Source organism: Mytilus galloprovincialis, chromosome 14 (assembly GCF_965363235.1).
Source record: "Mytilus galloprovincialis chromosome 14, xbMytGall1.hap1.1, whole genome shotgun sequence".
In the NCBI taxonomy this organism is placed as follows: domain Eukaryota; kingdom Metazoa; phylum Mollusca; class Bivalvia; order Mytilida; family Mytilidae; genus Mytilus; species Mytilus galloprovincialis.
This window is the reverse complement of record NC_134851.1, coordinates 37369908-37383032: the sequence shown is the minus strand read 5'-3', so window position 1 is coordinate 37383032 and position 13125 is coordinate 37369908. Positions and strand designations below refer to the sequence as shown.

Below are 13125 nucleotides of genomic sequence, written 5' to 3'. Positions count from 1 at the left end.
AACTCAGAAACCGTAAGTCTTAGACACCTAGGATCTTCACCAATCATCATCAATTCATGTATCTTTAAAAAATACCTCAAGGTCAAATTTGTATGTTGACCTTGACCTTTGACCTAACACCTTGTTATGGGATAATCTCAGAAACCATTATAATTACAGAAGTTTTAAATAGTGGAAAATGTTTGGGTCATTATGGCGCAACTTTGTTACATTTTGACCAAAGAGATTTGACCTTTCTATAAGGGGCATAACCCCTGTTTTAGGTTTCTGAAAAGACAAAATCAGCTTTTACTATATAACCAAAGGTCCTAGACCCTTGGGGTCTTCAGTAATGGCATTGGGGACTAATGACCTTGACAAAGGTCAAAAGGTCAAAGGTCAAGGTCATGTCCAAAATAGCGAATTTAGTGTTTTTAACCTTATATAAAGGATTTTTAATGTGTTTTCGAGCTTTTTAAGGTTGACCTTGACCTCTTCAATACATTCTACGTCTGTTGGAACATGTATTTTACATTACAAACGGAAAGACCTCTCAATTGTTCAAGAACAATTGACAGTTTAATTTTTTATATTTTTGTAAAAGGGTCAAAGTAAATACTTTGTCAAAATTTTATGAAAATTAAACGAGCCAAATTAATTTTAGTGAAAGTGTTGGGTACCACCTTAATTCTAATTCTTCATCTTATATTGTATTCTTACCGGTTGATCCGAAATTATATTCTCCCGCCAGAAATTGTGGTAGAGAAAATACAATCGATCCTATTCCCAATGTTAAAATCCCGATTCCAATCAGTTTAGGTTTGTTCCTTTTCCCGCCATAATAACTAATCGCTAGGACAAGAAAAAAGGCAAAGAAGTCATTAGAACTTGCTATTAATCCCGACTTTGAGCTTGGCAACTCGTATCGTTTTTCTAACGTGCTTATAACTGCATTGATGACCCCGTTTACTATAAACCCTTGCACTAAACTAAACACGCATGTCCAGAACACAAACCAACGAATGGAATTAAACACTTGTGCCCATCTGAAAGAAAAAAGGTGCAAAATTAGATTCGTGTGTATGTAGTTTGATTGTTTGTATTTGCGTTTGTAACTCTTTTTGTCTTTCACTTAAATTGGGATTATGCACCATTTATTAAAAGATTTACGTCTCAAATCAATTTTAAAAAAATACTACAGAATAAACTTCGAATATAGCGGCCCAGGCCATGTGAAAATTTACCATGCACAAATCTATGGCAAGTAGGAATTATTTCTTAAGTACATTACGATGTCATGTCTTGATCATTGTTGAAGACCTTATAGCCGTTAAAATATATGCATTTGTTTTGTGATGGGTAGGTACAAAAAAATGTAGTTTCCAAATTCATACACCAAAAAAAAAATTAAGTCATCTTCTTACTTCATATCATTTTGTTACCTTGGTTTATAGTTGAACCATCCGTATCGGAGATTTTGTTCCTCCCACTCCTTGTCTATGTCAGGTTTTATGTCACTTCCTTTTAGATCTGGGATAAGTTTTTTCTCGTCACTTTTATAGAAATCTAATGTAGCTTTTTCTTCATTTCCGTTAATATTAAATATTGTTTTTGAGTTTTTATCATCGGAATAAGAGTTCCCATTTGTTGATGAATTGTTCTGATTATTGTTGGCACCGTTGGTTTTGCTTTCATGTTTCCATGGTAAATTGTTTTCGATATTTTGGTTATCCATTGCACGTACTTTAGAATTTTCTAAAAATAAAATAAAAAACCAATGAACACATTTATCATAATCAAGATAAATGTGATAGAAAGAGAAAGAATTATAGGTGAAGTACTATTTATTTGTTGAAGAATATGTTTAAGAATCTACCGAAATGGCTTCGACTGCTAAATGAAAAAGCCTGATATATAGTATAAAATAATTTAGTCCTATATGTAACTTTTAGGTTTGAAGAAATGTCTAAGATCTTTCTGCTACAGACCTTCTAAAATTCAAACTGACCATTATTCCGTGCGTTCATCGTGTATCGTGCGTGTTGCGTGCGTGCATCGTGCGTGTATCGTGCGTGTACCAATCGTGCATTCATCATTCATCGTTCATTTTCCGTGTAACGTGCGTGCATCGTGTATTCTTAATCGTGTATCGTGCGCTCATCAATCATTCATTCTTAACCGTGTATCGTGCGTGTATCAATCATTCATTCTTAATCGTGTATCGTGCGTTCGTCAATCGTGTATAATTGTGTATATCAGATAACGTGCATTTGTCAAACGTTCATCTCTAATTGTGTAACGTTCATACATTGTGGTTTTTATATGATAGTCGGTTATAGAGCTCACCAAAGCTTATATTTTTTCTCACGGTTAAAGTATATATATATATATATATATATATATATATATATATATATATATATATATATATATATACAACTCGTCTAAACATCAACCCAACAATGTTAGATCTGTAAATTTGCTTTCGCAAATTTTTTGGTTCTTCCCTCGCCGGGATTCGAACCCATGCTACTGTGATATCGTGACACCAAATCGGCTGCACTGCAGCCGTCCCGCTAGACCACACGACCACCTGGGCTCTCAAAAAAAGAGATCTGTTGTAGGGTTGTCACTGACTCAGACGTACTTATAGATCTGTTGTAGGGTTGTCACTGACTCAGACGTACTTATATATATATATATATATATATATATATATATATATATATATATATATATATATATATATATATATATATATATATATATATATATATATATATATATATATATATATATATATATATATGTATGTTCCGACTTTAAATAAAATTTACAGTCATACTTACTTTCTTGTGAACACTTAATTAACTTCATCGTACATAACGTTCATACAGATTCATGACTTTTTGTGTAAATATTTTATCATCTGTAAATATTTCGTGGTTATTTAGTGAATCTTGACTGAGACTGACACATTTTGATATAATGATACATGTTGTACGTACAATCAATAACATGATAATATTGACATTTCTACGACAGAAGAGTTAAAATTGGAACTTCTATTCAACTGAGTGAAAATGGACTTAAAAATATACTGTTGGCCAACTGTTATTTGTTAAAAATATTATGTCAATTAAAAACAAATGTGCTTTTGCAAAATTTAAATGTGGGGTAGCTCCACTAAAAAAATAGAAACTGGAAAGTATGAAAGAAAAGAAGTCCACGAGATGACATGTGTTGTAGCTCTACTATTGAAGATGAACTTCCTGTAATTCTATGTAGTTTTAAGACAAATATTATACATTTTAATGAGCATTTTAACCTATAATTATCAGATAGCGAAAATTTTATATTTTTATTTAAGGCAGCAACCATTTGATTTTCTGGGGGGGGCTATGGTTTTTTTTGGAAAAAAAAGTTTGTTTCCAGTTTTTGGAGAAAAAAATAATTTGTTTTTGATTCTGAGAAAAAAAAATTGTTTGTTTCACCCTCAGCTGCCACTATATGTAATGCTAAAATTGAAAGAAAAAAATTGTTTTCGACTTGTCACGAAAAAAATAGATTGTTTTTCGCCGCAGGCGAAAAAAAAAATTTGTCCAGAAAAAAAAACCATAGCCCCCCCCAGAAAATCAAATGGTTGCTGCCTAATTACGGTAATGTTGCTGCTATAGTCGCCAAAAACACCAACAATATTTTATCGAAAAGAAACTATACAAATCCTTGGTTGTAAATCCTAGGTTAGATGATAATTCTTCGCTTATTTGGCAAATTCATATGCTACTAAGATATTTTCAAATATTTAAGTTTTGATAAATACAATTATAAATATCATTTTTGTCTTAGTTTCTGATGGTCACATGCACGTTATGTTATTCCGTTGAGAAAATACAATATACAAGATTGTCGGGTAAATGTGGATTGCGGATTAAAATGTTAAATGTCAAACTTGAATTAACAAATTAAACTGAGGCGAATTAACATGAATATGTATATTCTCTTCAACAGTGTTTGAATTCTCTGTTCTGAATTTCATTTAAACAAAGCTAAAATGTTTTGTGGAAAATTGAATAAAAATAAACATTATATGTATTTGAAGGCATTATTTTAATAAAACAAATATAAGATCAGGCAAAAATATCATGTATTATTTTAAATTAAGGACTTTTAAAACTTGAAATTGGATTCACAAGTTTAAGATATAATCTTGTTTTTGTTTTTTTTTTTTGCTTTTTTTTTTTTTTTTTTTATAAAATCGTTAAATATATATGGTATTATCATATTAAGTCTTTATTTGAATGGAATAAACATGGAACACTTTCACGGATTCATTTTTCGTTGTGTTCATGGTTGCCTATCAATGACACCGTTTTTAATGTATGCCTAAAAGATTATTATCCGGAAAAATAATTCACAATAGTACGTTGTTACTGACTAGGTTGGTCCCCTCCGTAAAACATTCAGTATGCCTTCGGAATATACAAATATTAAGGTATGGTCAAGAATTTCAATAACGGCCGGGAAACAGACTAGTTGTTAACCTTCTATGATTATCAAAGAATGACGGATGGTTTTTTTTCGGTACGTCTAAACACTGCTAAGGAGTCCTTAGTGCACGAAGGCTTTGACTATACAATGCCACTAAGGACTAGAAGGTTTGCTGTTTATGTATTATTTTTATATATCATGTTAGAGATTGATATTTAATGCATAAATTTCAAATTTTCAGAAAAATAATCATAAATAAACGAGATGTTCGACATTATTGAGACACGTGCCGGTTTTTCTTTGATATGCCGAAAATCAACGAACCGATTGACACGTGCCAAATAACATAGCAACTGATTAAACAATGACGATCTTTTTTTTTATTTTAAGTAATTTAAAACAATTGTATCGAAAAGATTTATGCTTCAAATATTTATAATTAAATGTGTTGATAAAAAGGAAAAATAATTTTGCTGTTGTTTTATTTCTTTCCCAACAAAATTGTTTGCTATAGAAGCACGACTTTGATGTGCACCAACTTATAAGTAAGAGTGTGGTCAGTTTGTTAAAATGTTTATGTTAGATATACGAAGACAAAAGGAATATATATATTTATAAGTTTTTGGTTTTTATTTGAATTCCGACAAAGATACGTGTATATACAAATTGTTTCACTAAAAATATGAGTAAAATCCGAAAACCATCATAAGAAACAACTGTGTTAAGTTTCATGAAATGGATAAGCGGTTCTCAAGTTACAGTGCGACATGCGGACGGACGGACGCCAGACATTGGTATACCATAAAACGTCCCGTCAAAATATTGACGGGTGTATAAAAAAAGCGTAGTGTGCCCGTATGTCAGAAAGAAATCTGATTTGTATGTTTTTTTGTCGAGTCTTCGACTTTAGTCGAAAAAGCGAGACTAAGGGATCCTACATTCCGTCGGCGTCGGTGGCGTCTACAAACATTCACTCTGTGGTTAAAGTTTTTGAAATTTTAATGAAAGTTTCTTTAACTATCCTGGATTTCTATTAAACTTGGACAGAAGCTTCTCTATAATCATAAGATAGTATCAAGAATTTTTTAAACATTTATCAGATTCATAAACTGTCCTGGGTTTTTACCAAACTTGGACAGAAGCTTTTTTCAATCAATGTATCAACAGGAATATTTTATTGATTTATATTTCCTCATTTTTGTTGAGCATGCGATTAACAGAAAGAATAGGCGAGACACTGGGTTCCACGGAACCTTTACGATTTTTTTTAACAAATTGTCTGTTTAACATATTGTATGAGATAATTTATGAAATAATGACTGTGGTATGTTCATTTCTCACTGTTGAAGGCCTTGGGGTGACTTATGGTGAAAACTTCTGTGTCATTTTATTTCTTGCGATGAGTTGTCTCATCCCCAATCATACCACATCTTTTTCTTGTTATCAAAACTTCAACACGTATTTTCAAAAACTTAAAGAACGATTGTACGCATATGTATTGAAACCTTATAACCAGCTTCAACATGTTCATGTGTGGACAAGTATCATTTGCAAATCTATAAAACACGTATTCAAAATGGCGATTAACTGGAAATAATAAAGTATACCAGAATTTGTGAAAACGCTCCACGAACAAGTCAAGCTGACAACGGACGACGACGAAGTCATACCAATATGCGAACGCAAAATGTGTATGAGGTCTTTTAAAAACCGACATAAGATATATTAACAGTCTCCGGGACAAGTTTGCAATTCCGCTGAGTGCAAAAGTTGTCACCTTAATTTTTGGAGTTAAGTCAAAACAAAGTTGATAACTTGGTTGGTATTGGTTCTCTGATATTTGTCCTAAAATTTTTTGGATCTAGCACCACTGTTGAAAAAGTTATGCCCCTTTTTTCAACAATTTCCTCAGAGGAAAAGTACTTTTCCTCAAGGGAAATCAAATTTCCCTGAAGGAAAAAGATTTTTCCTCAAGGGAAATTGTTTTTTCCTCAAGGGAAAAAGATTTCCCTTAGGGAATTTGCTGCATAATAATTTCCTTTGAGGAAATTCTATTTCCTTAGAGGAAATTCTTTTTCCTTAGAGGAAATTTGCAGCTTCAAATTTTCCTTGGAGGAAATACTTTTTCCTGTGAGGAAATTTGTAGCTTCAAATTTTCCTTGGAGGAAATACTTTTTCCTGTGAGGAAATTTTTGACAAACACTTTTCCTTGGAGGAAAATTCAAGACAACAAATTTCCTCTAGGGAAATCATTGTTCTTCAAATTTCCTTAGAGGAAATTTCTGAACATCAAATTTCCCTTAAGGAAATGTTTTCCCTTATTTTTACTTGTTAAACATTTCTTCACTACACCATGTATACAAACAGTATGAATATAATTATTACAAGACTGTATAATTGATGCAAATGATATTTAAAACTTTAATAAATGTTTGACTCAACATTTTAATGACATTGAAAATAATACAGTCTGACTGTTTAGATCTAGGTATTGTTTATACTTTTTATATAAATTTAACTTTGATTTATATTTTTTTTTGGAGCAAATGCTTCTATTTTCTTTGTAATTGTTTCAATGCCATACATTAATAAGCAACCAATTTGAATGTCATACCATTTGTGGTGTTCTAAAGAATTTGTTTATATATTTGCAGATTAAATAATAAAATAAACACTTTTCGTGTTATTTTAAATTAGAATTTCTTCTGTTTCAGCTTGTATACAGTTATTCAATCCACTACGTAAGAATTCAGTGAATACATTATTCCATTCACTAAACAATTCCCTTCAATTCTAAGAGAAATCATTTTTGCAAATTGTTCTTCAATGATCTTCTTCTGTATATTTGATATGAGGGAGCGATGTAAATGAGTGGATAAAACTGGTGTTCCTTTTTTCAACAACAAAATAGTATTTGTTCAGCATTCTCCTTTCTTTTGATTAAGATATGTTGTTGCTTTTATGCAATAGTGTTTTTGTGTATCTATGATAGAACTCCATTTTGTTTATGGTCATTATCATGTGATAATGTTGAAATTTCCTATTTCTTTTTTGCAGGAAAGCACACATTCCATTTCAAATTAATCCAATTATGCACTATGTAAATAAATTTCAACTTTAAGTTTCCTCTTCAGTAATGACCTATTGATCATGAAAACCAAGATGTCTGATCACCTATAAATACACAAAATAAACAAATAAAATGTTATAAATGGAGAGAGAAACAGCAATAAATGTTTTTCATGTGTATCTTTCCTTATTAAAATACATTAAGTAAACTTGAACTCGAGAAAAATAAATAACTGCGATGTAGACTAGAAAGTATAAAATGCCGAATAAAGTATTCACGAAAAATTAGTTGATTTACAGAAGTCAAGTCCGTGTTTGCAGGAAATTTACATCATTGGTTGTCTGGTGGAGAGTTGTCTTATTGGCAATCATACCACATCTTATTTTTATATAACCTTGCCATATTCCTATTGTGCCTGTCCAAAGTTCAGAGCCTGTAGCTTTTGTCAGTTTAGTCTGACACTAAAATTTAGTGGTTGTTGTTGTTGTTGTTTCATACCAGTCATATTTATTTTTTGTAATTTATTTTGTTATAAACTAGGCAATTACCATGATTAGTTTTACAGTTTGGATTGTTTCAATGTTTCATCTTTAGGTCTTTTATAGCTGCCTACTTTGACTATAGGGTATGGATTTTCTCATTATTGAAGGTCGTAACAGGCCTACAATTGCTTTCTCAAAGCCATGATAGTTTTCATATTTAATATACCACATCTTTTAATTTTTATAGTAATCATGATACTAGTAATCATCTTTCAAGTTCAATAACTTTTTTATATTAAAAGGTGCCTTACCATTTAGGTTTAGTTGGCTTCTGCAAATTTTACATTGCCTATCATTTCTGCTGTATATAATTTCTCTGTATCTTCTATAGTTCTTGTCCTATACATAAAAGAGTAAAAGTTGAATGACATCTTGCATCAATATTTTTTTCTGTTTAATGTACATTATGTATATTAATGTGTGTTTAATAAAAATCTAAACCGTGAGTGCTTGATAAGGGACGACATCAAAAGTTCAATGAAGGATAAAAAACTTAATTCAAATAGTTTTTTCACTGACCCCCCTACCCCCCTATTAACTTAATTTGGGAAAAATTGATTGACCCATATGGATATATGTAAAAATCAATGTCGGATCACCAAATCTTGCAGCAGTTCAACCCCCCCCCCCCCCCCCCCCACCCCCAAACTATTTGAATTAAGTTTTTATCTTACATTGATCTTTTGATGTCGTCCCTAAGCTTCTTGCCCTTATAGCTGGTCTTTAAGCTTTAAATGAATTTTAATGATCGACTAAAACACTATGAGCACTGTGCAAATAAGACCCCTGCCCTCCAAAAAAAACAAAACATGCACAAACAGTGGTATTTATTGACATAAAACATGTATATAATTTGGCTCCATTTATAGATATATATCTCAAGTGACTATAAGTTTAAGGCTGCGATTTTTTTAACAAATACATAAATTTCTAAAAACCTTTCAAAGTTTTTGAAAATGGACAATTTTAAAATAACTTTGCAACAACTAAAGTTCCTTAACTCTGCATCTTATAAAAAATATACATGATAAATAGGGAATGATACTCCAGCTTGCATATTATTCAAAGTTTTAAAGGAACATAACTGAAGAACGGTAAAAGTTTTACTACCAAAATTTGAAATTGATCTGATTAAAATTATGATAAAAAGTATTTTTTTAAAGTTTAATAAAATTTGGTTGAGGAAAACTTAAGTTAGAAGGCCGAAACAATTTTTTCCATTTTTAAAGAACATAACTATAGAATTTAGTAAAAGAGACACTACCAAAATTCAAACTTAATCTGTATTTTGTGATGATAAGCATTGTGTATTGATTTCATAACATTTGGTTGAGACAAACTAAATTTTAGAGAACAGGAAACCAAAAATTCAGCATATTTTCCCCATTTCTAAAGGGGCATAACTCTGATACTCTAGTACAGTAACACTGACATCACCAAAATTCAAACTTGATCTGAGAATTGTGATAACAAGCTTTTGTAAAAGTTTAATTGAATTTGGTTGAGGCAAACTAAAGTACTGTAAGAGAACAAAAAACAACTTTGGGACAGACGGACAAAGGATCTGACAAGTGTTAAACATTATGCCCCCTCCACTTTGGGTCATAATAATAACTAGAGGCTCTCAAGAGCCTGTGTCGCACACCTGTTAATGTGTTTACTGATGTCAGCCATCTTTGTTGGTAGGCGGGGTCATTAGACACTCTTTTTAAAAATAGATACCCTAGTATTATGATTGTGGCCAAGTTTGGTTAAATTTGGCCAAGTAGTTTTAGAAAAGATTTTTATACAAGTTACAAAAATGAGAAAAAGTTGTTTAATATTGACTCTAAAGGGCAATAACTCCTTAGGGGGTCCTCTAACAATTTTGATCATGCTGACTTATTTGTAGATCTTACTTTGTTGAACATTATTGCTGTTTACAGTTTATCTCTATCTATAATAGTATTCAAGATAATAACCAAAAACTGCAAAATTTTCTCAAAATAACCAATTTAAGGGCAGCAACCCAACAACAGGTTGTCCGATTCAACTGAAAATTTGTGAGGGGATATATCTTATTCTGATGGACATTAAAATCTTGAAAGATTTGCCCTAAATGTCTTGGTTTCAAAGATATAAAGCAAAAACTGCATTTTACCACTATGTTCTAATTTTAGCCATGTCGGCCATTTTGTTTGGTAGGCTGGGTCATCGGACACATTTTTTAAACTATAAACCACAATGATAATTGTCGCCAAGTTTGATTTAATTTGGCAAAGTAGTTTTAGAGAAGAAGATTTTTAGAAAAGTTACAAAAAATGATGAAAAGTTGTTAAAAATTGACTATAAAGGGCAATAACTCCTTAAGGGGTCGACTGGCAATTTTGGTCTTGTTGACTTATTTGTAGGTATTACTCTGCTGAACATTATTGCTGTTTACAGTTTATCTCTATCTATAATAGTATTCAAGATAATAACCAAAAACTGCAAAATTTCCTTAAAATAACCATTTCAGGGGCAGCAACCCAACAACAGGTTGTCCGATTCGTCAGAAAATTTCAGGGCAAATAGATCTTCACCTGATAAACAATTTTATCCCATGTCAGATTTGCTCTAAATGCTTTGGTTTTTGAGTTATAAGCCAAAAACTGCATTTTACTCCTATGTTCTATTTTTAGCCATGGCGGCCATCTTGGTTGGTTTGACGGGTCACCCCACACATTTTTTAATTTAGATATCCCAAGGATGATTGTGGCCACGTTTGGTAGAATTTGGCCCAGTAGTTTCAGAGGAGAAGATTTTTGTAAAAGTTTACGGACGACGGACGCCAAGTGATGAGAAAAGCTCACTTGACCTTTCAGGTCAGGTGAGCTAAAAAGGAAGTTTGTCAAGATATAAAAACAATTCACCAAAGTTTCATAAAAATTTGTGAAAGCATTCTTGAGACTATCCTAATCCCAAGTCATGATAGTACAATGACATAAATCAGATTTTTTTTTAAATTAAAAGGAAAATTATCATGTTTATGTTATACAAAAATAATTCACCAAGTTTCATGAAAATTGCTCAAAGCATTATTAATAGTATACGTACTGGAAAAATCCCCCCTTTTATGAATAAAATCCCTAACTTTAAATCAAAAATTTAAAATCCCTAAAAATTAAAAAGGAGCTTAATTATCATGATTATATCAATAGATAATTCACCAAAGTATTATGAAAATTTTATGATTAATGTATTCTAATTCCAAGACTATCTAAGACATGGTTTGTTTGAATTAAAAAAGTTGGAATAAAGTACCTGCTAGAATTCAGGAGAATTAGACCAAATCAGGCTATCTTCTAGATTATCAGACAATTGACTGTAGAAAAGGAATTTTCTTTTTTCTTATTTAGCTATTTGTTATCTCTTTCCTTAATATATACTGAACTAAGCCATTTTTTCACATATTTTTATTGTTTTTTCTCTCTTGTGACTTGTTATTTAACATAACAAAAAAAAACAAAGGCAATGAAAGAGAAACTGACAATGCCAAGGCAAAACATAAGATGCAGAAAAGAAAAACAAAACAAAACACTAAGCAACACCAACATCACCAAAAAACTAGTGTTGAATTCATGTGCTCAGTCAGTCAGTGAGAGTTCGCAGATCCTGACCTACTATATCTATGCTTAAAAACCTAAAAATCATATAGTTCTAAACAAATTTTGTAAATTTATACTTGATTAAAATGTTGTCATAAATAGCATAGACACCTCTGAGTTTTGAGAACCACATGTGTTAATTGTGCGAGTATAATCATTGATAATCATGCACAAGATTGACTTTTAAAAGCCTATATATTGAAATTTTCTGAAAATATTGCATGCATTTATTAATATGACCAATTTCAAGAAATGCACAAAGATGTGAGATGATTTATATAATTGTAATTTCAAGATTACAGTAAAGGCTTTTATCCTCACTGCATTTTGCACTTTTCCTAATCCAGGAGCCAGAAGTTATGGCCTTTGTGACCTTTGTATGATTTTTATTTTAGTTTCTTTTTTTTATATTGAAGAGTTTAGTATGACGTCCATTATCACTCAACTAGTATACATTTTTGTTTAATGGCAAGCTAAAGCATGCCTCACAGGCACGGATCCAGGGGGGGGGGGGGGGCTGAGGGTTGGACATGTTGGAACCCCCTTTCTTTATTGGACGATCAATGCATTTGAATGGGGACATGTAGTTGGACCCCCCCCCCCCCAAAAAAAAAAATTGTCCTGGGTGAGGAACCCCTCCTTTATATGACTAGATCCACCCCAGTCTCAGGTTCCGGGATTTTCTCGTTGCAATGAAGACCCAGCTGTTATCTGCTCTTTGGTCATGTTGTTATCTCTTTGATACATTCCCCATTTCCCAGTGGCGGATCCAGAAATTTTCATAAGTGGGGGCCCACTGACTGACCTAAGAGGGGGCCCGCTCCAGTCACGCTTCAGTGATTCCCTATATAAGCAACCAATTTTTTTCCCAAAAAGGGGGGGCCCGGGCCCCCTGGGCCCCCCCTCTAAATCCGCCTCTGTTTCCATTTCCATTTTCTTTTCGGTTCTATTATAAATATTAGAAACGAGTTTGGCGCCTTTACAAAAATATAATTGTCTGTGCTGATAGGGGAGTATGTGTGCATACCAATATTTAAATTTTCTAGGCCTTCTTTTTGAATATTTTGTGCATTTCTTGGTAAAATACTGTCAGACCTCGAGTGCTGTTGTTTTACAAAAACGGTCAAGTAATGTAGGGGAAAGAAACTAACTAAAAAGACCAAAATAAGCCACAACTAATGGGGGTCTCATTGGGGGTTTTGTTCACGGATCCCGCTTAGTTACTACTTATTTTTTTAGATTCTCGCATGATGCCATCCCGCTTACACTATGTAAGTGAACAATTCTGCTATTTTTGTAATTTCCCATGTCCCGCTAAACTTCATTTCGCGTTTTCACGGCACAATAATTTGAGGGAGGATAGGACCTTTATCGGGACTGCGGGATCGGGTGTTTTTAAGCTCTGGATTTCGGGATT

The 13125-nt window shown here is 32.3% G+C and overlaps 1 protein-coding gene across 3 annotated transcripts in view; it reads right to left on the bottom strand.

Annotated features, from left to right (window-relative positions):
• Positions 1-13125, bottom strand: part of LOC143058904 (solute carrier organic anion transporter family member 4A1-like) — a 70568-nt gene that overhangs the window by 27794 nt on the left and 29649 nt on the right. For 2 of the 3 annotated variants that reach the window (XM_076232381.1, XM_076232379.1), the window contains exons 2-3: positions 1422-1740; positions 700-1025 (exon numbers count right to left, since the gene is read on the bottom strand). In XM_076232381.1, coding sequence (XP_076088496.1) covers positions 700-1025; positions 1422-1714 — 619 coding nt within the window. In that variant the 5' untranslated portion in view covers positions 1715-1740. The remainder of the gene's footprint in view (positions 1-699; positions 1026-1421; positions 1741-13125) is intronic. The other variant, XM_076232380.1, reaches the window with a different exon arrangement.